We start from the raw sequence: 21,977 nt of genomic DNA on the forward strand, positions 1-21,977 counted from the left end.
CTGGGTTTGATACTCTTTGCTGCTGTTGCTGCGACAGCAACTTTCTCACTGGTAGCTGCCCGTGCATACACGTCACGTTCGGCTGAACTACTTACTGGGCGCCCTCAGAGGTTCCAACAGTTTTCTAGGTGGTTCTATTAGATTTGCTAGGCAAGTAATCACATCACATGCAAAACACAAGTCTGTCGCTTGCCCTGCAGTCCTGGTCTTACTTCCACTTCTCCCCTTGTGACCCTGGAGGAACTTACAGGGTGTAGGGAATCCCAGCGGGAGGGGCTGGTCCTGCCTGGCTCCTGATTTGGGTGAGTGTCCCTCATGGGCCAGCGTGAAGGATGAGACCAGCTTTTGATCGGAGATGGGAAAGCCCATCTCCATAGCGAAAGTATCTATTTCTAATGCAGTGAGAATCCTGTCAGGAATGAGGGATACTGTTGTAGGATTGTGGCACTGGCGGAGATAGGTCTACACGGGACCCATGTTTTATTATCAGCCGGTAGAAATAGTCTGAATGAGCACTGTGTCCGCACTGTGCTTCTGGGGTCAGTGGGAGGTCCCCCTCCTTTCTTTTGGACATTTCTATGAATAAATACTCTCAAACTTACACCCTCCCCACAAAGAGAAATAAATATATACTACCTAATTTTGTGTCTTTGTGGCCTACATGTTCCCTAATTTAAAAATGAATGACTCAGTTAGTGAGGGGGAAGAGGGGGGTCGATTGAGACCACAAAGTCCCTGGCATTGTTCTTGGCAGTGATCTCACTGAAGTCTTGTGGGAATCCGTTAGGCCCGGGGAGGGGAATGGACAAGCCCATGGGGTGCGTCTTACAATGGAACGGGATTCAGCCTCAAAAAGGAAGGAAGTCAACACACACTACAATGTGGCTGAACCTTGAACCATCCCGCTCGGTGAAGTCAGCCGAGACACAAAAGGAGAAACAAGGTAAGACCCCATTGATACAAGATCCCCAGGATGTGCAAATTCACAGAAACAGAAAGCAGAACAGAGGTTACGAGGGGCTGAGGGAGGAAGGAATAGGGAGTGACAGCTTGCAGGGATGGGCTTTCTTTCGGGAGTGGTGAAAATGATCTAAAATTGTGGTGACAGTTGCACGATCTCCTGCTAGAGACTACGAGCCACGGAATGGTGTACTTTAAATGCTGAATTATATCGTGATGAGTGACAGCTCAATGAAGAAGTTAAAACAAATTAAAACAGGGAGCTGGAGACGGAGGTCTGCAGACACAAAGCCAGGGCTGCTGAGGGTGTACTAGGCTCTAGAAGGAGGCTGTGGGGTCCTGTGCTATTCTAAGTCCCCTTGGGGTTTTTGCCTTATGTGACCTGGGACACCCCCAGTGAGCTCCTTTCTGGACAGGGACTGGGGTGGGGGGGGGCAGGGTGTGTGGCAAAGCCAATGTCTGGAAACGGCTCAGGGGCCCCGAGCGCCGCCCTCTCATGACAAAGCCTCACAAAACGCCTGGTTACTCAGGTGGAGATCTGCTCCATGGCTGACCCCAGTGGGAGAGGACAGAAATGCCGCTGGCGGTCCTGAGCCCTTCTCACCCTACGGGGGACATGATGGTGGTCCAGCCTGACTCCCCTTACCTTGGAAGTCCCTCAGCCTCATGGCGCGGGCCTCGAACACCTTCTTTTCCTCCTCGGCCTCGCTGAAAGGCCCCTCCTCCTCGTCCGGACAGCTGCAGGGAGAGGGGGCAGACGGGCAGCAACGCCTTCGGGCAGGCTGGCCTCGGCGATGGGCACCGAGAGCTGCACCAGCAGAAGCAGCTGCTCAGAGTGCCTCGTCCTGGGGGTGACTGAGCTCGGTAACAGTGAGGGAGAGACGGGAGGGGGAAGAGCAAGGCAGCCGCCGCCTTTATCCTGTCTTCAAGTGTCAGCCCGTCACCAGCCGTGGGTTCCATGCCTGGCCACCACGTGGCGGGAGGAGACTGAGGACAGCTCATTTCCTGGGGGGCTGCAGAACTGAACTTCAGCATCGAGGGAGCTCTGAGCAGGTTCAGGAAGCTTCCAGGCATAAAGAGAGGGAGCAGCAGCTGGCTGGGGTCCCGAGGGGTCCCTGGCCTGAGGAAGGACAGGACAGGACACCACAACCTCCTCTGACAGGTCTGGCCCCCAGGTCAGGTGTCCCTCACTGCACCCCACCAGTACAGAGGGTAGAAGACCCTGGGCCCACACCCACTGGCCAGCAACATCTTTTTAGCCTCTGACTGGTTGAGCTGTTGGTGGAAGGAGGTGGAAGGGTGTCAGGTGTCCCCTTTAGATGAGGTGGACAAGGCACTAGGGCGGAATGAGGCAGGGGAAAGGCAGAGGGGCCTCTGGCCTTCCTGCGACCTCCAGCCCTCTCCTGGGTACTTCAAGGTCACAGCTGCTTTGCCCAAAGCCAAAGGCCAAATAGCTGTGGGCAGGAAACACCCACACGGGCCCTCCTCACCTCTCCACGGCCCTTCGGATGTGGGCCATCCAAGTGTTCCTCTCCTCTTTGGAGCTGGTGTAGATCTCGTACATCTCGGGCCCCCGCAGGGAGGCGCTGATCAGGAACATGGCTTTCTCCTCGTTGGCCACTTCCCTCACAATGAGCTTTTGTAAGGAGATGACCGGGTGCTTCGAGTCCTGTGTGGGTGGAAGGCGGGGTCGGGGAGGACCCCGTTCACTGGGCTGTGTTGGAGCAGCCGTGGAGCCGAGTCTGAGGGGAAGCGGGTTGTGGGGGGGCTCCTGTGCCCCTTTGTTCTCAAATAATTCAGAGATATTTGCCATCGGGGGGGGCAAAGACCCTTTGGATTATTTAGAGATGGGGCCTTCACAGAGGTGATGAAGGTAAATTGAAGCAATGAGGGTGGCCTCAGTCTGGGGTAACTGGTGTCATACTTGGTGGGGGCAGGACAGAGTCAGCTGGAGCCCCCAAGACCCTAAGCCCCGAGTGAGGCAGAGTCACAGAAATGTAAAGGCTAAGATTAGATGGGATGTTAGCACGGGCCCCTGAACCCTTCCCAGGCAACCAGACAGGACCCCGGGGGTCTCGGAAAATTCTACTCCTGCTTTGCTGGAACCTTCTGGCCCCCGGGAGGACCTGGGACAGTGGGTTAACATAGAGCCGCCTTCTGTGCAGGCAGCCTTCCAGCAAACCCCTAAGGGTCCCTAAGGCGGGCGGGAACCTTCATCTGAAGAAGACAGGACACCTACCACCGAGGCAAAGACGTATTTTTGATCCTTTTCTTGTAGCAGCAAAAGCACGTCCGTCAGCAGGACAGCAAGGACGTCTAAGGAGAAAGCACAGAAGGACACGTCTGACGGGGTCGCAGGGCCATATGTACGTCCCGGGGGAGGCTCCAGCCTCCGGGGAGGGTCCCGGTCACTCAGCCTGGCGCCGTGATGCTCCTGCAGGAGTCTGGGGGTGTCCGTCTACCTCACTATTTTCTATCTCCCTCCATAATTCTCCCGCCTGTGTCCTGCCGGCTTCCTCTGAAGCATTAACTGCACTTTTCACTAGTTTCTGCTTGTTTCCTCACTTCTCCCTTTCAGGCCATGGACTGGAGTCCCCTGAAGGCGAGGGCCTCCCACCACCCACCTCGGTGTCCTGCACACAGCGGGTGTTAAACCATCTGCTGGGTGCTTGCCTGTGCAAATTCTGGACAGACACATTTGGTCATTGGCCATCTCAAACACTCCCCGAGAGATCTTTCAAGATGCCAATGTTGGGGCGCCTGGGGGGCTCAGTCAGTGATGCATCTACGTTTGGCTCAGGTCATGATCTCAGGGTCCTGGGATCGAGCCCCGCATTAGGCTCCCTGCTCAGCAGGGAGTTTGTGTCTCCCTCTGCCCTCACCCCACTTGTGCTCTCTCATGTTCACTCTCAAATAAATAAAATCTTAAAAAAATATATATATAAAAAAAAAAGAGATGCTGATGTCAAAGGGCGGGTGAGGAAGTTTCCAGAAGCTCACGAGATGAGCCAGGAGACTCAGTGTTGAGTCCCAAGTGCTCTCTGTTCTGGAAGCACATGGTGGATTTTGGAAGTGGGGCTGGAAGGACACCCCAAGTAGGGAGTGCGATGCTTGGGGCCACCGAGGTCAGTGGTCTGGGTGGCGTGTCCTCCCACACAGAGGGCCTTCAGCGGCTGCTTGTTTGGCCACCTGGGGCCTCTGACAAACCTGGGGTGTCCCGAAGCCTCGGGTTTCTGCTCAGGAGCCATAGGCTCAGTGGGCCCCCGCGCTTTAGTGGCCCTTGTGGTGGGTCCAGCAGCACCCCAAAGCCCATTCTTCCCATGCTCCTGGCTGCCCGTCTCATCCTGACTCAGCGTGCACCCAACCTCCCTTCGGCTACGGAGCAGCTAGGCCGGCGCCTGCTTGTGCACAAGACGCTGCGGATCCGGGAAGGCCCCCCACCGCCCCCCAGCAGAGGTGAGGGACGGGCCTTTACCTTTCAGGCGCCCCGACGTGGTCTTCCAGCACAGCGTGCCCTCCAACTGGAGCTGCCGCTGCAGCATGTCCTCCTTGCGGAAGGTCAGCCCATTCTTGAACTTGCTGGATGACTTCAAGTCCATCTTCCCCGCGATCTCCCGGAGGCGCTGGCCCTTCTCGCACTCGCTGACCTTCGCGTCCACTTGGGAGATGATGTCCTTGATGAGGCTCAGGGCCTGGGTCAGGTCTCTGTAGTCCTCGGTGCCAGCTGCCACACACACACACACACACACACACACCCCAGAGTCAGGGCTTTCCTCCACCCCCTTCCGCCACCACAGCGCCAAGGGGACACACGCCGGGTCTCTGAGGGCTGTTCCCTGAAGCCGCAGCTCAGGGGACCCTTGAGAATCCACCTTCTGATTCGGATCTCCCGAGCTGTAAATGCTTTTCGGAAAAAACGTGGCAGCCCGGCCTTTGGTTTTTGCCAAGACAGAGCCTCCCGTGAGCTCCATGTGGCCCAGCGGTCACTTCTCGCTAAACATGCGCCCCTGGGCCCGCCAGCTCTTCAAAACACCCCCCCACACACACCCCGCTCCTCTCACTGCAAGCTTCTGGCTTCTGTGGCGGGAGAATGTGCTTGTTCTCCCAGGGCCCAAATCTCCTGGGGGCGGGGGAGGTATGGTCAGGTGTGGTCAGGCCCTGGCCTCGGAGAACTCCGGGCTGGGCTGTGCGCCCTGTTTCCTCTGCCCTCCAGCTTCTAGGCATGCAGCACACGGACCATCTCTGTGCCTGGACCCACACTGGGTCGGAAACCCCAGAGCTCGGCGTGAATCCAGATCACCGGGGATGGAGCACAGAGGGGCGCTCACCTAGTCCACTGCTAACATGGGGCAAGAGAGACAGAGATCGCCCCTGAGGGCGAAAGCGGGCCAGGCAGTGAGGGCAGCGACGTTACCTTCTGTGTTCTGAATAAGGCGCTCCACCAGCACGGGGTACTTGGTTATGCGCTGAGTGACCAGAAGGATACACTCCTGCACGCCCAGCCGCCTCACGATGGAGACGTTGCCGATCTTCTACGACACGGGAAACAAAATGTCCTGTTGGCATCTCATCTCGTGCCAGGACGGGCGCTTCCCCCTTTCTCAGCTCAACAAGACCTTTCCAAGTACTCACTGCAAGTAAGGCTCGCCTGCTGTGTACAGAAAGGCCACAGAAGCGAAGGCAGCCTCCCCTCTTGTAAAACCCGTTCAGAAGAAACCAGAAGCAGCCAGGGGGCAGGGGGGCGGGAGGGAATCACCCGGAGAGCTGTGTATCGCGGGTGTGAGCACACACTCACGCACCCACGCACGCATGCATGTCCACACATGGGGACCCTGACTGGCGGCTGTCAGAAGCCTCTGGAACCACACTGCGCTGGAGCCCAAGTCGGCCCCCTGCTGGCTCCTGAAGCACGCCTCTGGCTAAGAACCCAGGAAGCGGTCATCCGAAGCCATTTCTCGGCAGGGCGGAGGGCCATTTCTGGTGCCCTCCAGAGCATTCCACACATTCTGCTTCTCTGCGCACCCCCCGCACTCCTGCACTCCAGGAATGCCAGCAATCGTGAGAGCCGCTTCTGAGCAGGACTGTGGGCTTTGTGAGCCTCCTGGGCCAATCCACTCCCTTTTACCTCTGTCCACTGCGACTGTAAGGGAGCGGAATTTAAAAACCTGTCCCTCTTACTTCTACAGCCATTAATTATTGGTTATCACTTCAAATTAAAGTCTAATGCGGGAGGCAGGGCCTTGCCTGACCTGGCGGACTCGGGCTGGATGCTGTGTTTTGGGGTCTGGGCTTTGAGCACCTGCACACTGTTAGGCAGAAGGCAGGTAGGGGTCATTCTGCAGGCCTGGGGGGTACAGGGAGGATAAGTGGGGACTAGAGAGGGAAGGAGGCAAGAGAGGGGCAGATCCCAGGGCAGGGTGGCCCCTTGAAATGACACCTGTGTCCCCTTGGCAGTCTGAGGAACGAGGGCCAGCAGGTGCCACGCTACAGCCCGCTGAACAGAGCCGCAGGTGTGTTTTGCTTTGTTCTACATCTGGACTTCCCTGAAAAACTTGGAAATCGCTGGTGTGTAACAGATGCCTCATCGTAAGCTCTCCCAAAGTCTAAAGTCCAGCGGAAAACAAGCTACAGCAAAGCGGATACATTTTTTAATTAAAAAGAAATTTTTTCCTTACCTTGATCAGGCTTTGAAATTTCTTGTTTTGCTGTAGCAGCAACTTGTAATGATTGACTGCATCATTGTGGCCGCTACAAAAGACACCATATTTTTCTTTCATTCTGTCCCCATTTTCGCCGGAGAACTGCAGAGAGACCACACAGATGTTAGCGGGAAGGAGCGGGAAAACCTGTAGGGATCGCTCTCATCGGGCTCAGCTGACTACTAAAACAGGTCTCGAATAACTCGTGCCTCCACTTTCTTATTCAGGCAGGACCTCAATACAGGGGTGGGGTTGGGGGGACGGGGGTCTCATCGCAAGGTACAATAAGGCAAGAGAAGAAACTTTCTAATGGACTTTAGCTCTAAAACTTCCTAAAATCCAAGGGGGAGGAGTACATTTATGCTGAAGAATTCAGAAACATTTAAAAGCTGGGATGTCTGGGGGGCTCAGTGGGTTAAGCATCTGCCTTTGGCTCAGGTCACGATCCCGGGGTCCTGGGATGGAGCTCCGCATCGGGCTCTCTGCTCAGTGCGGAGCCTGCTTCTCCCTCTCCCTCTGCTCCTCCCCGACGGTGCACACTTTCTCTCTCTCTCGCTCAAATACATAAAATCTTAAAAAAAAAAAAGCAAAAGAGGTATTCTGCTAATTAACTCTAATGAGCTGACTCTGGAGGCCTGGAGCACTCTGAGGTCGGACAAGGAGTTCGAGCCCCTCTGTCCACCTTGGCCTAGGCTCGGACGTCGACTCAGAAGTCAATTTAGGGTTCGTGCCCTTTACCACAGACCTACTTCTAACAGCCCCAACCACGGAGATCTAAACCAGAAAAACAAAAACAGAGAGCCCAGCTGAGCAACCAGACAGAAGCCCAGAATGCAGTAACGGTGGACAGTGTCTGCCCAGGTGTGTTCGGCCCTCGGGCACCTGCGTTCCTGCAAAGGCCCGGGACCGCTGTCCGCCGTAGGCTCTCAGTCAACAGAGACCGTGTTCTTTTCCCGACTGCATGGAGCTGAGACGAGGCAGGGGCTCATCCGGGCCTGCTGCCCGCCCCGGCGCGCCCACCTGCTGCACCAGGAGGTCCCCGATCTTCTGGATGACGTAATTGCGGTCACTGCCCTCCTCCAGGGACTCCTGGCGGCGCTCCTTCAGCCGAGAGAGGAAGTGGCTGTGCAGGTCGAGGAGCTCGTCCACACACGGGAAGAGGCGGCTGATGGCCTTGCTGCTGAACTGGAGCTCCTCCTGCAGGGCCCTGGAGTAGACCTTCAGCATGATCTTGAGTGTCCGGACATGGTGCACCTCTGTCTGCACCAGCTCTGCGGGGACACGGACCGAAGGATGCACGTTGCTCCTCCTGTGGCCCGCGATGGCACGCATGCGTACCGCCTACCCACCGGGCACCCGGCTGGCTTCTCCCAGTTCTCCTCCTAAGTCCTTCCCCTGGTCGTCTTACTGTCTGGGGGGGGGGTGTTCGGGCCTCTCGTCCCCCCAGGCCCAGTGCCACAGGGGCCCCAGGGTCAGGGAACAGCGAGAGGGCTGGAGTGGTGTCAGGAAAGAGAGGACTCGGGGTGCGCTGGGGCCCCCAATTCAGGGGAGGACTTCCAGCCCAAAGAGGCTGTTTTAAGCAAGAAGATTGTTCTGGTGAGCACCATTACTTGGGGTGGGAAACTCATACGCCTGTGCACATCAGTGACTAGACCCAGACCATAGCCAACGACAAAGCAGAGTTCAAGTATAGAATTTAATTTTCTGGTGAAAGGCAAAGACAGATCAGGTTTCGTGTTGGGAGTTTTACTGCTGTTCAAATCAAGGCCTGGAAGTGGCTAGAGACCAGACAGAGGTCATCAGAGCCAGGCCCAGTGCTGATGGCCGTGGGGGCTGGAGGCAGTCTGTGCTTGCCTAGATAGAAGCATCCAGACTGGTCCTCCCTGTCCTTCCCTGCAGGATCTTTGCCCTGGGTCTGGAGCCCTGAGGCAAAGCATCGACAGGGTTCTCCTCCTGCCCACACCCCAACCACTCTGGCCCAGGCAGAAAGCTCAGGGTGTGAGGGGCACCTAGGAGACTCAGCTGGCTTGGTGTCTGCCTCTGGGTCAGGTCATGACCTCGGGGTCCTGGGATCCCTCTCCCTCTGCCTGCCGCTCCCCCTGCTTGTGCTTACTCTCTTTGTCAAATAAATAAAATTAAAAAAAAAAAAAAAAAAAAAGGCAAGCAAGGTCAGGGTGTGAAACATGGAGGGACTCAAGGGCCAGTGGACCCAACCATTGCCAACCGGACCCAGTGGAACGGAAGACACTTGTACAGCAGAACCTCCTCACTGAGCCCCAGTGAGGGACAGAAAATACCTCCTTAGGCGACCCAGCAGTGTCTTGGGGAATGATTCCCACGAAGAGAGAATCATAAGAACAAGTAAGCGTTTGGGGGAGAGAAAGGCCCCCAACATGGCACCCGGCCTGGGGACAGGTTGTGTCCAAAACCTCCCATCTCAGGAGCGTGGCTGCCCGGGGCGATCACCCTGGAGCCAGTGCTGGGTCTTCTGCCTCTCACACCCCTAGTCACAGCCACCCCAGGCCTGTCTGGGGTCACCAGGGATGGCTGGGATGGGTCCGGGATAGTCTTCTCTTTCGTGGTCCCCAGCAGGGTCAGCATGAGTCAGGACTGGGCATTCACCCACACTCATCCTCAGGGACAGGTTCTCACAAAGCCCTCCCGGGCCACCTCCTCCCTGACTGCGAAGGCAGGGCGGCCCCAGGGGAACAGGCAGAGTTGGCCCCCTAGTCTCAGGGAGGAGCCTGAGGTCTTAGTGGAGCCCGGGCTCCTCAGTGCAACCAATCAGAGCAAAGGCGGAAAAGAAGCAAGTGGAAGGTTCGTGTGACGGCGCAGAACTTCTTACCATAGAGCACATCCTGCCTCTTGACCACCTCCTTCTTCTGTGTCTTTGCGTACGCTGCATCTACGGAAAGGCTCCAGGACTCGGCCTCGAAATCGCGGGCATCTGACTCGATCTCACTCCTCAGCGAAGCTGTGCAGGGGTCTGAGGGAGGAGTAAGACACCGAGGCTGGGGGCCAGAGCCTCGCTGACTCTGGGCTACCCCAGCGGGCGTCTTGGGGGCACAATGACATGGGTTGCAGCCCCTTCCAGGGTGGGTGGAGACCACAGGATGCCCGTGTAAGAGTCGAGGTGACCGTACCTTCTACAAAAATGGGCTCGGCATTCGAGGATGTGAGCGAGAGAGAGTCATCAGTTGCCTGCTTAAATTTTAAAAACACGGAATCGGCTTCATCCATCTCTCCTGCGATTGGTCTAAACAAAAAATCATAAAAACGGTTACTCTAAAAAATTGAGCTAAACACATACACACACATTCTATGAAGGCAAATCTACCTGAGAACTTTCTGGATTTCAACATAAACTCTGTCACAGATCATGTGTAAAAATCAGGAGATTATCTGTCCACATCACACCAGGACTTCCTCCATCCTAACTAACTTCAGTCCGATGTCCGGTACGTTCTAAGGGTGCAATCAATCGTATGCTTCCTTTAACAGCCACCCGAGCTCACCAGGGCCCCTGGAATTCTTTCCAGCAAGAGTTGGGTGGACACAGCCACACTCAGCTGAGGGTGGAGGGAGAGCCCTTTTTTTGGCAGAAGATAATCAGCCCCTTTCCCCGCCAACCCGAACAAGGACCGCCTCGATGACATTTATTAGCCTTAGGTTTTGCGCACAAACGCTGCTGAGTTCCAAGTCCTCGGAGGACAGGGTTAAGGCATCAATAACGGGATGCTACCTCCATGGCAACCTCGGCGGGACTTCTAGCATAGTCTCGAACACAGACAGGAACCCTGTCCATGGGCCCTTTGAGAGCAGGAAACAGAACTAGCTCCTAATGGTCAAGTACCCCCAGAACACAGCACACGGCGTTTCAATAAAGACAATCAGATCTCTGAAGGAAGTGTTAATAGGAATTTCATGGCGTGGCTGGGGGCCAACGGGCAGGTGCACACGGACCTGAGGGTCTCCCTTAGGAGAGCCTGGCTGCGGGGGTCCCTGTGTAATGTCACATACCATTCCCTCCCTCTCCCCCTTCACTGGCACCCAGCGCAGGGACAGGACCCCACTTACCCAAGCTGTGTCCCCGTTCCTGCCGGGCTGGGTGCTGGCTGCGGCGCCCCCTTTTGTGAGACCGTCATGCCGACATTCCTGGACAGAGCCGGGCTGCCATCAGACAAGAGGTTGGCCCTTGGGTGCTCCTTCAGGGACGCTGCGACAGAGGCAAACACAGAGTTGGTGCTGAGAAAGTGGGCAGGATAGCGCAGGGGGCCTGTCCGAAAGCCCCGTTCCGACTGCGGCCGCAGCACGGACAGGATCTTGGAGGTCAGCAGCTCGTTATCTAGAAAGACATTCTCGCTCCACTTCCGAGGAAAAGAGCTGTAGAAAGACAGCTCGGGGCGGCTGTGGTGCGCGCTGTGTCTGTCACTGGTTTTGGAATGCGTGTTCCCCATGTTCACGGTCGGGGCTCCGAGACCCAGCGCGGTGCGAGGCCGGGCTGAGCCGTTTTTATACTCCGTGTGGTCCTTCTAGAATGTAAAGCTGCGTCCTCTCCCGCTGTATTGGCTGAGACAGCGGGTCTGGAGGGCAGGAAATTGGTCCCCACTGTGACCATTTAGTTGGAAATCGCACAGTAGCTTCTCCTTTGGTGAAATAACAACAAAAAAATCCTGACACCCCTTCCATCCTGGTGGGGGGTAAAAAAGCAGAGAGGAGTTTAGATTCACTATAAGTAATCTAAGATCACTAAATAGTGAGCTCTGTGCTCGGTGCCGACATCACACACACACACACACACACACACACACTCTCTCTCTCTCTCTCTCTCTCGCTCTCGCTCTCGCTCTCGCTCTCTGACTGTAATTAACCGGAGATCAGATGTCAGGACGACACTGAGACGCGGCCACCACAAGGCATGATGTAGGACCACACATGCCCTGATCGTAAGTACACTGATAGAATCTGAGCACACAGTGGACAAGAGGGGCCAATCCCATCTCACACGAGTATTGTAAACCAACACACAACGAGGGCTCCAAAGGGTTCTTCACACTCCTCTGCTGATTAAGGTAGGAACTGAGACAGTGGGATGTGCATACGCTCTGATCACCTTCCTCACTGATGGAACAGTGAAACTCGGAAAGCCAAACTGTCACCCTCTTCAGTTTGACAAATCGCGTCTGGCTGGGACGGGCTGCTTGGCTCGCTCATTCTCAGGGTGAAAACCACACTCGAAAGCGCTCCTCCAGGCAGCGATAACCAGCAGCATTAGGAAGAGATCTGTCCACTAGCGTGACTCCTGGGTCCCCAGTGCACCCATCCACGGGTATCTGTCACACAGGTTGAGTAGTGGGGACTGTGGTTCTCTGCGGCATGCAGACCATGACCTTTAGGGTGGGCAAGGGAGCAGCACTAGAGGAAAATGAATGTACTTCTCTTAAGAGCTTTTTTGGGGAGAGGGATTCAACATCTGAGTTCATTCATTCACTTATGGCGTGCGGCAGGCAGAAGTGAGAGGGAGAAGCAGGCTCCCCCTCAGAGCAGGAAGCCCGATGTGGGGCTTGATCCTGGGACCCTGAGATCATGACCTGAGCCGAAGGCAGATGCTTAACCGACTGAGCCACCCAGGTGCCTGCCCTCAGAGTTCTAACTTAGGTGGAAATGCACGGTAGTTCCAGGTGGGCAGGTGGGTTTGTGTCAGAGAGAACACTTCGGGTCAAGGAGTCATGAACAAAGCTCATCAACGGAGACTCCACCAGTAGGCTGTGTGATGCGATGTTCCACACAGAGCACAGATCCACAGCCATTCATTAACATGGTCCCACATGGTGAAGGGGACATCTGGTCAGTGACTTCAGACGTCCCGGCATCAGGATCCCAAGTGGCTAACAATTACTATCATCATCAAGACAAAGGTGATGAGGATATCGTTCCTATAAGAACACCCATATTTATAAAGGTGAAAGTCATAAATTGAGGCCTCCGTGGTCCAGAGCAGGGATTTTCTGCCATTTCTACACCACCTAAATGCCACAACAATTATGACCCCAATGTACAAATACGGGACAAACCCTGAATTGAGTCTTTTGCCTGCCTGACAGACTGTTCCTGTGACCCGAGATCTTGCCTGAAGTCACTTGGGTTCTGCTTTAATCACAGTCCACGGGAGGAAACGCCACCATACAAACCCTCTGGGGATCACCATTCCCAAAGAATTTTAATAAACGATGGGCACACTAAATCTACAGCAACTTAAACCTCCCCCTGATGATGGAGAAGACACTTTGAGGTATCCGTGTCTAAGGGTTATGATTGGGGACACCAGGCGCCACTGCACTCAAGGGGGTCCAAGGGATAGAATTTCAGCGGCAAGAATGAATGACGAGCCGGCCCCTTCTGACATACGATGTAATTGACTTATTTATTCTGATCATTCACTGTCTGCTTCCCCAGAAGAATGGGAGACAGTGCCTCCCACAAAACAGGTCAAGAAATCACTGTTTTATGGAATATTATTCAGCTATACAAAGGAAGGAAATCCCGACACCTGCCACGACGCGGAGGGACCCTGAGGACACTGGCCTTAGTGAGAGGAGCCAGATGCAGGACACATCTCCCAGGACCCCATTTCTAGGAGGTCCCCAGAGGAGTCCCGTCTGCACAGAGAAGAGATGGTGGGATCCAGGGCTGGGGCAGGGGGTGGGGAGTCCGTGCTTTGTGGGGACACAGTCTCAGTTTGGGGAGACGGAAAGTTCTGGAGACGGAAGGTGGGGATGGTGGAACACCTGTGTGAATGTGCTTAATGCGACTGGACTATACTCTTAAAAAATGGTTACAGTGGCCAATTTTATGTTTAGGTATGTTTTACCACAGTTTGAAAAAAAAGAAATCATTGTTTCTTTGGGAACCGTTCTGCATCCTGACTGTAGTGTTGGTTACTCAGATCTATACATACCAAGGATAACATTTCATAGAACCAGGGGAGCCTGGGGGGGCTCAGTCGGTTAAGTGTCTGACTTCGGCTCAGGTCACGATGTCGGGGTCCTGGGATTGAGCCCCGCGCCAGGCTCCCTGCTCCGCACCGGGTCTGCTTATCCCTCTGCCCCTCCCCCTGCTCATATGCGCTCTCTCTCTCTCTCAAATAAATAAAATTATAAAAGAAATTAATAGAACTACACACTCCCTTTTCCCCACTGAAGAGTGCAACGTAACAACTGGCGAAACCCAAACAGGGTCTGTCCCTGAGTTGACAATATTCCACCCATGCTAGTGACCTGGCTTTGACCATGGAGTATCCGCTTACCGGCTGGCGTATCATCACGGCAAGATGCTTGGCGAAGGGCACCTGGGACTCTTTGTACCCTTTTTTGCAAATTCTTGTGAATCTTTTTTTTTTTTTAAGATTTTTTTTATTTGTGAGAGAGAGAGAGTGAGAGCGAGCACACAAACAGGGGGAGTGGCAGGCAGAGGGAGAAGCGGACTTCCCGCTGAGCCGAGGGGCTCAATCCCGGGACTCCAGGATCACAACCTGAGCCAAGGGCAAGACGCTTATCCAACTAGGCCACCCAGGCTCCCCGCTTCTTGTGGATCTGAAAGGATTTCAAAATAAAAAGTTGCAGCTGATTCTTAGTGTTCACTGTCTCGATGTTCCGTAAAGTTGTGGCGGGCACTGAATTAGCCAGGGCCAAATCTGCTCCTGATGGAGGCGTAGAGCTGGGCTCCTGGGAGTCTGTGCCCACACTTCCATCACCTCCTCCAAACGTAACCTTGTTTTATGTGTGTTTCCCTTGAAAGACACCTGAAAACACATACTATTGATCTATTACCACTGAGCTCACGGTCACTGGGACCACAACTCGGGCCTGAAGGGAGCGTGGCGAACACATGGGTTTTCTCCGTCCCAGGCATCACAGGCTCCTTGTACTTGGTAATGCCGGATGGCCCTTCAGCACGAGGCTTGGGGCCATTTCAAGCAGCCCCATCCCCAACGGAGAGCACAAAAATGCAAAGAACACGGCATTAACCGCACTGCGAACAGGACGCCTGTCCACAGCACGAGCTGGAACAAGAAGGCAGGGTGTCCCTCTGTCCTGCCTCGGCGGGCAACGTGCAGGGCGGGTGACTCCTGTTTTTCACTGCACATGGCCCCACAGGACCATGAAGGCCCCACGGGAGTGGATCTGGGGGTCACAGATAAATTTCAGCGAGCAGGTACGTTTGCAAATGCGGAATCCATGAATAAAGGAGGACTGACTGTATGCAAGCGAGATGTCAAGGGAGAAATGATTACGATGTTTTAGAACACCCTTGTTTGCTCAAATGCATATGATATTTCTTCAGGGCACCGATATTCTTTGTATTGCTTTATGGCTTATTATACACATTTGCCCCAGAAGTATCCGAGCTGGGGGACTTCTTACAGAAAAACGTGATGCTGTTCATTTGGCAGCAACATGGCCCTGCTGGGAGAAATCATTCTTTTTCCCTGGAGGGTCTAACCACCACTGCCCCTCTCAAACTACTTGAGCCTTTTAAATAAGGGGTGGATGTTCACTAATCGAGTCTTTCTGTAACTTGTGCAGTCATGCAGACAACCGCCTCATCAGGACACGAGTTGGTAGCTTTGCCACAGACCAGCCATTCCAACCACATCTTTCTATTCTGTAATTTTGATGATCTGACATCGGGGCCCTTGCTGACCCAGAGTCCTGCCCCGACCAGAGCCAGTGGATTCCTAGAGCCCGAGAAGGACTCCCTCGCAAGAGCGCCTTTCACGTGCAAACCCACCAATCCAGAGCCCACACTCCGAACCCCTCCTCTGTGGGGCTCTCGCACTCGGGGCCACTGTCCCCCTGCCCTGATCACCCCTTGGGCTGGTGCCAGACAACCAGGGACAGCCCCTACGCCCCAGGGCCCGCTGAGATTTTTCCAAAATTAGCCAGTCCTAACGCTGTTTACCCTGCCCCACCAGTTCGTCCCCACAGAAACCACAGCGAAGGCTCTGGCCCACGTTTTTCTGTAATGGCCTCTGGCTCTGGGGCCTCCCCTTGTGGCCCTCAGTGGCATGCCCTGCCTTATCCTCCTAGGGGACTGCGAGTACAAACTTCTCCTCTCCTGGCATTCATTCGCATACCTACATGGCTTACCATACCTGGCTAAAGCAAATCCTGGATCCCCTCCAACACCAGGCACCCAGGGGCCCAGAGGTCTGCCTGCCAGGGCTTCGAGCCTCGAACATTCTCTGGGGGCAGTTTTCCTACATCTAGACACATGGATATGAGGGAAGGCTGGTGAGAAGATACAATGGCATAGCACTTTGGAAGACTGGTGGTTCTTCCAATGGTTAAAGAGACAGTCACCCTACACTGTGGTGTTTCCACTGGGTGTATGCCCAAGAGAAGCGATAAGGCATTGCCGCACTACCACATACGTGTTCCCAGTAGAGTAATTCACAACAGCCCAAAGTGGAAACGACCCCAGATATCCGTCAACTGAAGGACAGAGAAGCACAAGGTGGTCCGTTCATACAACAAAATATTATTCAGCCATAAAAGGAAGGAAACACTGATTTAGGCTATCATGTGGACGAACCTGGAAAATCTGCCACGTGGAAGAGGCAGACACAAAAGACCATAGACTGTAGGAGTCCGCTGCTCGGGAACGGGCACAAGAGGCAAATCCGTAGAGAAGGAAGGGTAGATGAACAGTTGTGCAGGACTGGGCGGGGGGGCGGGGGATCTGGGGTGACGGCTAATGGGTATAAGGTTTCTCTTGGGGGTGCTAATGCCGATCGTGGGGACTGTACGAAAAGTCACTGGCTGGTACACTTAACCGGGGGACCATATGGTGTGTGAGTCCCATCTCAGCAAAGTTATCACACGAATGAATAAACTCCAGGAGGCAGAACCATCTTTCTGCAGGAGGAGAACCCAGCCTGAGCCAGTCGCTCTGACCTTGGCCCTGAGAGCGACAGGACTGTGTGCTCGTCCCACTATACCATGTTTTCTGAAAGCAGACAGCCATGGCGGGACAGAGGGGCAGTGATGGTACTGGGATCCGGGCCACAGTGCGGGGTTCGGCACGCGGCCGCCTAGCACTGTCTGCACCACCATGAGAAGTGGCCTCAGAGTCTAATTAGCACCGTCGGCCCACTGCTGAGAGGGCCATCGATCGCCGCCGCGCACCGGGCCCACTGCAGACTATATGCAGCAGAGCCATCTCTGCAAGGGGACCTGGGGAAGAGGGAGGGACAAAAATAAGAAGCAAGCGGAGAAAATGGAAAAAGGTCTTCTTCCAGAGGGGGAAGAAAAAATACATGCTGTTCTCAGCAACACAGACAGCTACCTGTTCTCATGATGATTTTTCTTTAAAACCTGTTTTGTCTAGGTGTCTTGAAGAGTGGGCTCTGTGAGCACTAAGGGCGACGAAGCCGTGTGGCAGATATCATGATCCCACTTACGTATCCTGGAGGTACTATGGGTTCGGTTCCAGACCCACCGCAGTAAAGCGGGTCACAGGAATGTTTTGGTTTCCCGGTGCCTGTAAAAGTTACGTTCACGCTATGCTATAGACTATTAGCACTACGTCTAAAAAGATGGTAATCGTCCCTTAATTAAAAAACACCTTTTAAAAAAGATCTTTAGGGCACCTGGGTGGCTCAGTGGGTTAAGCCGCTGCCTTCGGCTCAGGTCATGATCTCAGGGTCCTGGGATCGAGTCCCACATCGGGCTCTCTGCTCAGCAGGGAGCCTGCTTCCCTCTTTCTCTCTCTCTTCCTGCCTCTCCATCTACTTGTGATCTCTCTCTGTCAAATAAATAAATAAAATCTTTAAAAAAAAAATAACAAAGATCTTTAAGTCATCTCCACACCTAATGTGGGGCTCGAACTCATAGCTCCGTGATCAAGAGTCACATGATCCACTGACTGGGCCAGCCAGGGGCCCCCAAAACACTTTATTGTTAATACATATATATTTAAGTTTGTGTATTTATTTGAGAGAGAGTGCATGAGCAGGAGGGGCAGAGGGAGCGAGAGTCTGAAGCAGACGCTATGCTGAGTACCAAGCCCAACGTGGGGCTCAACCTCACAACCCCGAGATCACAACCTGAGCCGAAACTAGCAGCCGGCTGCCCAACGGACTGAGCCACCCAGGAGCTCCTTAAAGAAACACTTATTGTTGGGGCGCCTGGGTGGTTCATTTGGTAAAGCACCTACCTTTGCCTCAGGTCATGATCCCAGGGTCCTAGGATCGAGCCCTGCATCGGGCTCTCTGCTCAGTGGGGAGCCTGCTTCTCTCTCTGACAAATAAATAAATAAAATCTTTGAAAATGAATAAAATAAAAGAAAATAAAATAAATAGTGTGAGAATTATCGAAATGTGACAGAGACAAAGTGAGGAAAATGGCTTGGACGGACTTGCTTCTTCAATCTGTAAAAAAACGCGTTATCGGCCAAGTGCAGTAAAACGAGGTATTCCCATTACTTCCCTTGTACATCAGACCCCACACTGTGAAGTTCAGGTTCAGAGGGGCTAATTTCCAGCATAGTGATACTTCCAGCAGGACCCTGGTCTCTCACAGATCCTCTGGGCCCCAGACTTTTCCCTGATACACAAGCACAACCCATTAGCTCTGTAAGAATCACAAGGGCTCACGGGGAAAATCCACTAACAAGACTTCATAGTTACAAACCTGCTGAAAGTCCTTTTTCGAGGCAGCCCCATATGACATAGCCAGTGACCATCTTCACTGGCTTTAAATTGTCCTTTATAATCTAGAAGCACATTTGTTTCTAAAAATACTGACTTTGCAGCAAGAATTTTATATTCTCAGTGGCAGATCCCTCCAGCTGCTCAATGGGAGAGCAACTGGGAACATCTTTTGCAGGCAGCTGGGCCCTGGCACAGAAGTCCTCCCCCCCCACCCCCCAATTTTCTGCAAAAGGCCACACAAAGGGACCAGCCAAGTGGCGGCTTTAGGCGGGGCTGGCCCTCCCCAGCTGCACAGCCGCTTTAAAATAAGGGCTACTTTTCTTGTATTTACTGAAGTCCTGTGTCCCTGTCCCTGCCCCCATTCTTTGTCTCAGTGAAGACTTTTCTTTCAGGCTGAGACTGCCACCTGTCTCTGGAGAGTTCTAGCAAGCACACGCTTTGGGCAAGTGTTTGAGAGACAATTAAGAAAATCGGAGACAACGTGAAGTTTTCAGTTCACAGTTCCTGGCTTTCCAGCCACCTGAGATAGACTAGATCAATGCCAATGCGACTCATTGATTTCTCTGCCTGTTTCATCTTGACGTTACCCAAGCAAGATGGTATAAAGACAAAAAAAAACTACAGAAGACACAGAGACACAACAAAAAACCTTAACCCCGTGCCTCAGGGGACAAAGGGGTGGAGGGAGCAGCTTGGGGCTTAGAAGGTCCATGTGAGCCAGAAAGAACACTCTTCCTAAACCTGATATTACCCAATAAAAATCATTCACGAACTTTCTACTCCCAAATTACGTCAAACCCAGCAAACGCCGTAAAAGAAAATGCGCTTATCTTCTTGACTGGGTGTGCAGAAAACTTAAAAATCACCAAAAAGGCATAAAAGTAGAAATACTCCATGATGCCGCCATCCACAATTAATTGCTCCGGTATAAACGGGTGTTGTAAGTTGAAATAATGTTTAATAGTGAGTGATCCTAACATCGGGGTTCAAAAAATCCCTTCCAGGCAGCAAAGGAATAATGTTAATAGCCTATAGGTATTTTTGGCAAGAATATCACGCAGGACAGGTGGGTCATGCCGACGAGTGAATTACAGTACTACAAAATATTTTGTATTACTATTCCGTAGTAATAGTAAATAAAATAGTACTATTTTAACGATTTTGGAAGTTAAAAATAGAAAGGACTATAATGCCCATGTGTCTGGGGAATAAAAATGAGCGGCAACCGGAACCTCATGCTTTCCCAAAGAGGGACTCCAAGTGGGTCAGAGGGAAATGAAAAATGTAGCACTGTAAAATGTAACACTGTAAAATGTAGCACTGTAAAATATAACACTGTAAAATGTTTCACGGGAAACAAAAGGATACGACCTTCAGGAACTAGGGCTTGGTTCATGAGGGGTTCTTTATTAAGACACCCTACGTCTGATCCACAAAAGACAACGATGACCACGACGACAACAACAACAACAACAACAACAAAACAAACAAAAAAACCCTAAATTGACTTCATAATTGGAAACTTTAGTTTGTTAAAAGGATCAAGGTGGGGGGCGCCTGGGTGGCTCAGTGGGTTAAGCCTCTGCCTTCGGCTCACGTCATGATCTCAGGGTCCTAGGATCGAGCCCCGCATCGGGCTCTCTGCTCAGCGGGGACCCTGCTTCCCCCTCTCTCTCTGTCTGCCTCTCTCTGCCTACTTGTGATCGTTGTCTGTCAAATAAATAAATAAAATCTTAAGACAAAAAAATTAAAAAAAATAAAAATAAAAAGGATGAAGAGGGGGCGCCTGGGTGGCTCAGTCGGTTGGACGTCTGCCTTTGGCTAGGGTCATGATCTCCGGGTCCTCGGACTGAGCCCTGAATCAGGCTCCCTGCTCAGTGGGGAACCTGCTTCCCCCTCTGCACAACGCCCCCTCCACCATGGTTGCTCACTGTCTCTCCAGTTCTCTTCTCTCAAGGGAATAAATAAATCTTAAAAAATAAAAATACAAAAAGGATGGGGGAGGGGGAAGGGGTAACTGCAAGCTGCCCATCTGACAAAGGACCAGCACGCAGAACATACAACAAGCTCTCAAACCTCCATAATAAAAACACAAATAACCCATTTCGAAAATCAGCAAAAAAGATGAAGATGCATTTCCCCCAAAAAAGCCTACAGATGGTAAAAAAGCGCCAGGGAAGGAGCTCCACTCATGAGCTGCGAGAGAAATGCAAATAAAGCCACCCCCAGAAGGCACTACCAGCAGGGCTGAGAGAGGCGAGTGTAAAGCCCACGAGGGTGTGGAGGAGCTGGGTCGCTCCCACAGTGGCCGGCGGGAAGGGAACAGCCACCAGCCTGCAGAGCGGCGGGCGGTTCACAGAGAAAACACAGAAAGGGCACCCGTGTGTATTCATTTCAGTGCACAGAACATATGGCCAGATGGAAACCTGGCTGTGACCGTCTGTGGCAGCTTACTCAGGAATAGCCCCTAACTGGAAACCCCCCAGACTGTCCTGTGGGTCAAACAGCCTGAAAAATCGTTGTCCATCCAGACCACGGAATCCTACCCCGCCACGAAAAGGAACTTTCAATAACATGCAACAACCGGGGTGGACGCCCCCCCACCCCGGGCGCTGTCATGAGAGAAAAAACCCAATATCGAAGGACACTGGATGTTTCATTTATGTCCCCTCCTTCAAATGACGGAGTGCCGGAGATGGAAAGGGATTAGTGGCTGCTGGGGCTGGTGATGGTGGAGGGGACGGGGAGGGGTGGATCTTCATGGTGCCGGAACGGCCCCCCGCCTCCGTAACAGAGGCAGTCACGGGAGTCTGCACGTGAGACCAAATGGCACAGAACTAGACACACTCACTGCCCGATGCAATTTTCTGTTCTAATATCCTACAGAGTTACTCAGAAAGAACTACTGGGGAAGCTGGGTGAAGGGCACATGTGAGCTTTGCAATGGACTCTGAGTCTGTCATGATTTCAAAAGGAAAATTCAGAAATAAACAAAAGTACCAGCACCACCACCAACAAAAAAACCAGAGAGAACACTCATGACCAAGGTCTTGGGTCAGCGTGGGCCGCCATAACAAAGTACCCAAACTGGTGGGCTGGAACAACACACGTTACTTTCTCACATTTCTGGAGGCTGGGAAGTCCAAGATCAAGGTGCCGATAGCGTCGGTCCTGGGGGAGGGCTCGCTCTCTTTGGCTTGCAGCCAGCCAGCCCAGGTCTCCCTGTGTGCTCAAGAGGTGGAGAGAGCAAGAGCGAGAGCGAGCTCTCTGGGTCTCCTCTTACAAGGGCACTAACCTCATCATGGGGGCCCTACTCTCATGAGCTCCTCTAAACCTAATTACCTCCCAAAGTCCCCATGTCCAAATACCATCACACTGGGGGTAAGGGCTTCAACATGGGCATCTGTATGTGTGTGTGTGGGGGGGCACAATTCAGCCAATAGCACCCTACAACGAATAAAACCATGTTTCCTAACAATGTTTGTCCCCTCGAGGTACCTCATATCCGTGGAATGAATCGCACAGTATGTGCCTTTCTGCGCCTGGCTTATTTCACTTAGCATGATGTTTTCAAGGTCTTTCCCTGTTATGGATGGAATGTTCGT

The 21,977-nt window shown here is 53.1% G+C and overlaps 1 protein-coding gene across 1 annotated transcript in view; it reads right to left on the reverse strand.

The window, feature by feature from the left end:
- ARHGEF18 (Rho/Rac guanine nucleotide exchange factor 18) overlaps positions 1-21,977 on the reverse strand; it is a 78,585-nt gene that overhangs the window by 6,022 nt on the left and 50,586 nt on the right. The window contains exons 11-20 of the mRNA XM_032883882.1: positions 10,737-10,875; positions 9,803-9,915; positions 9,505-9,645; positions 7,680-7,930; positions 6,636-6,761; positions 5,375-5,492; positions 4,436-4,684; positions 3,200-3,276; positions 2,451-2,629; positions 1,607-1,698 (exon numbers count right to left, since the gene is read on the reverse strand). Of these exons, the coding sequence (XP_032739773.1) occupies positions 1,607-1,698; positions 2,451-2,629; positions 3,200-3,276; positions 4,436-4,684; positions 5,375-5,492; positions 6,636-6,761; positions 7,680-7,930; positions 9,505-9,645; positions 9,803-9,915; positions 10,737-10,875 (1,485 nt within the window). The remainder of the gene's footprint in view (positions 1-1,606; positions 1,699-2,450; positions 2,630-3,199; positions 3,277-4,435; positions 4,685-5,374; positions 5,493-6,635; positions 6,762-7,679; positions 7,931-9,504; positions 9,646-9,802; positions 9,916-10,736; positions 10,876-21,977) is intronic.

This window comes from Lontra canadensis, unplaced genomic scaffold (assembly GCF_010015895.1).
Source record: "Lontra canadensis isolate GAN:19392208 unplaced genomic scaffold, GSC_riverotter_1.0 scaffold88, whole genome shotgun sequence".
NCBI classification, from domain to species: Eukaryota; Metazoa; Chordata; class Mammalia; order Carnivora; family Mustelidae; genus Lontra; species Lontra canadensis.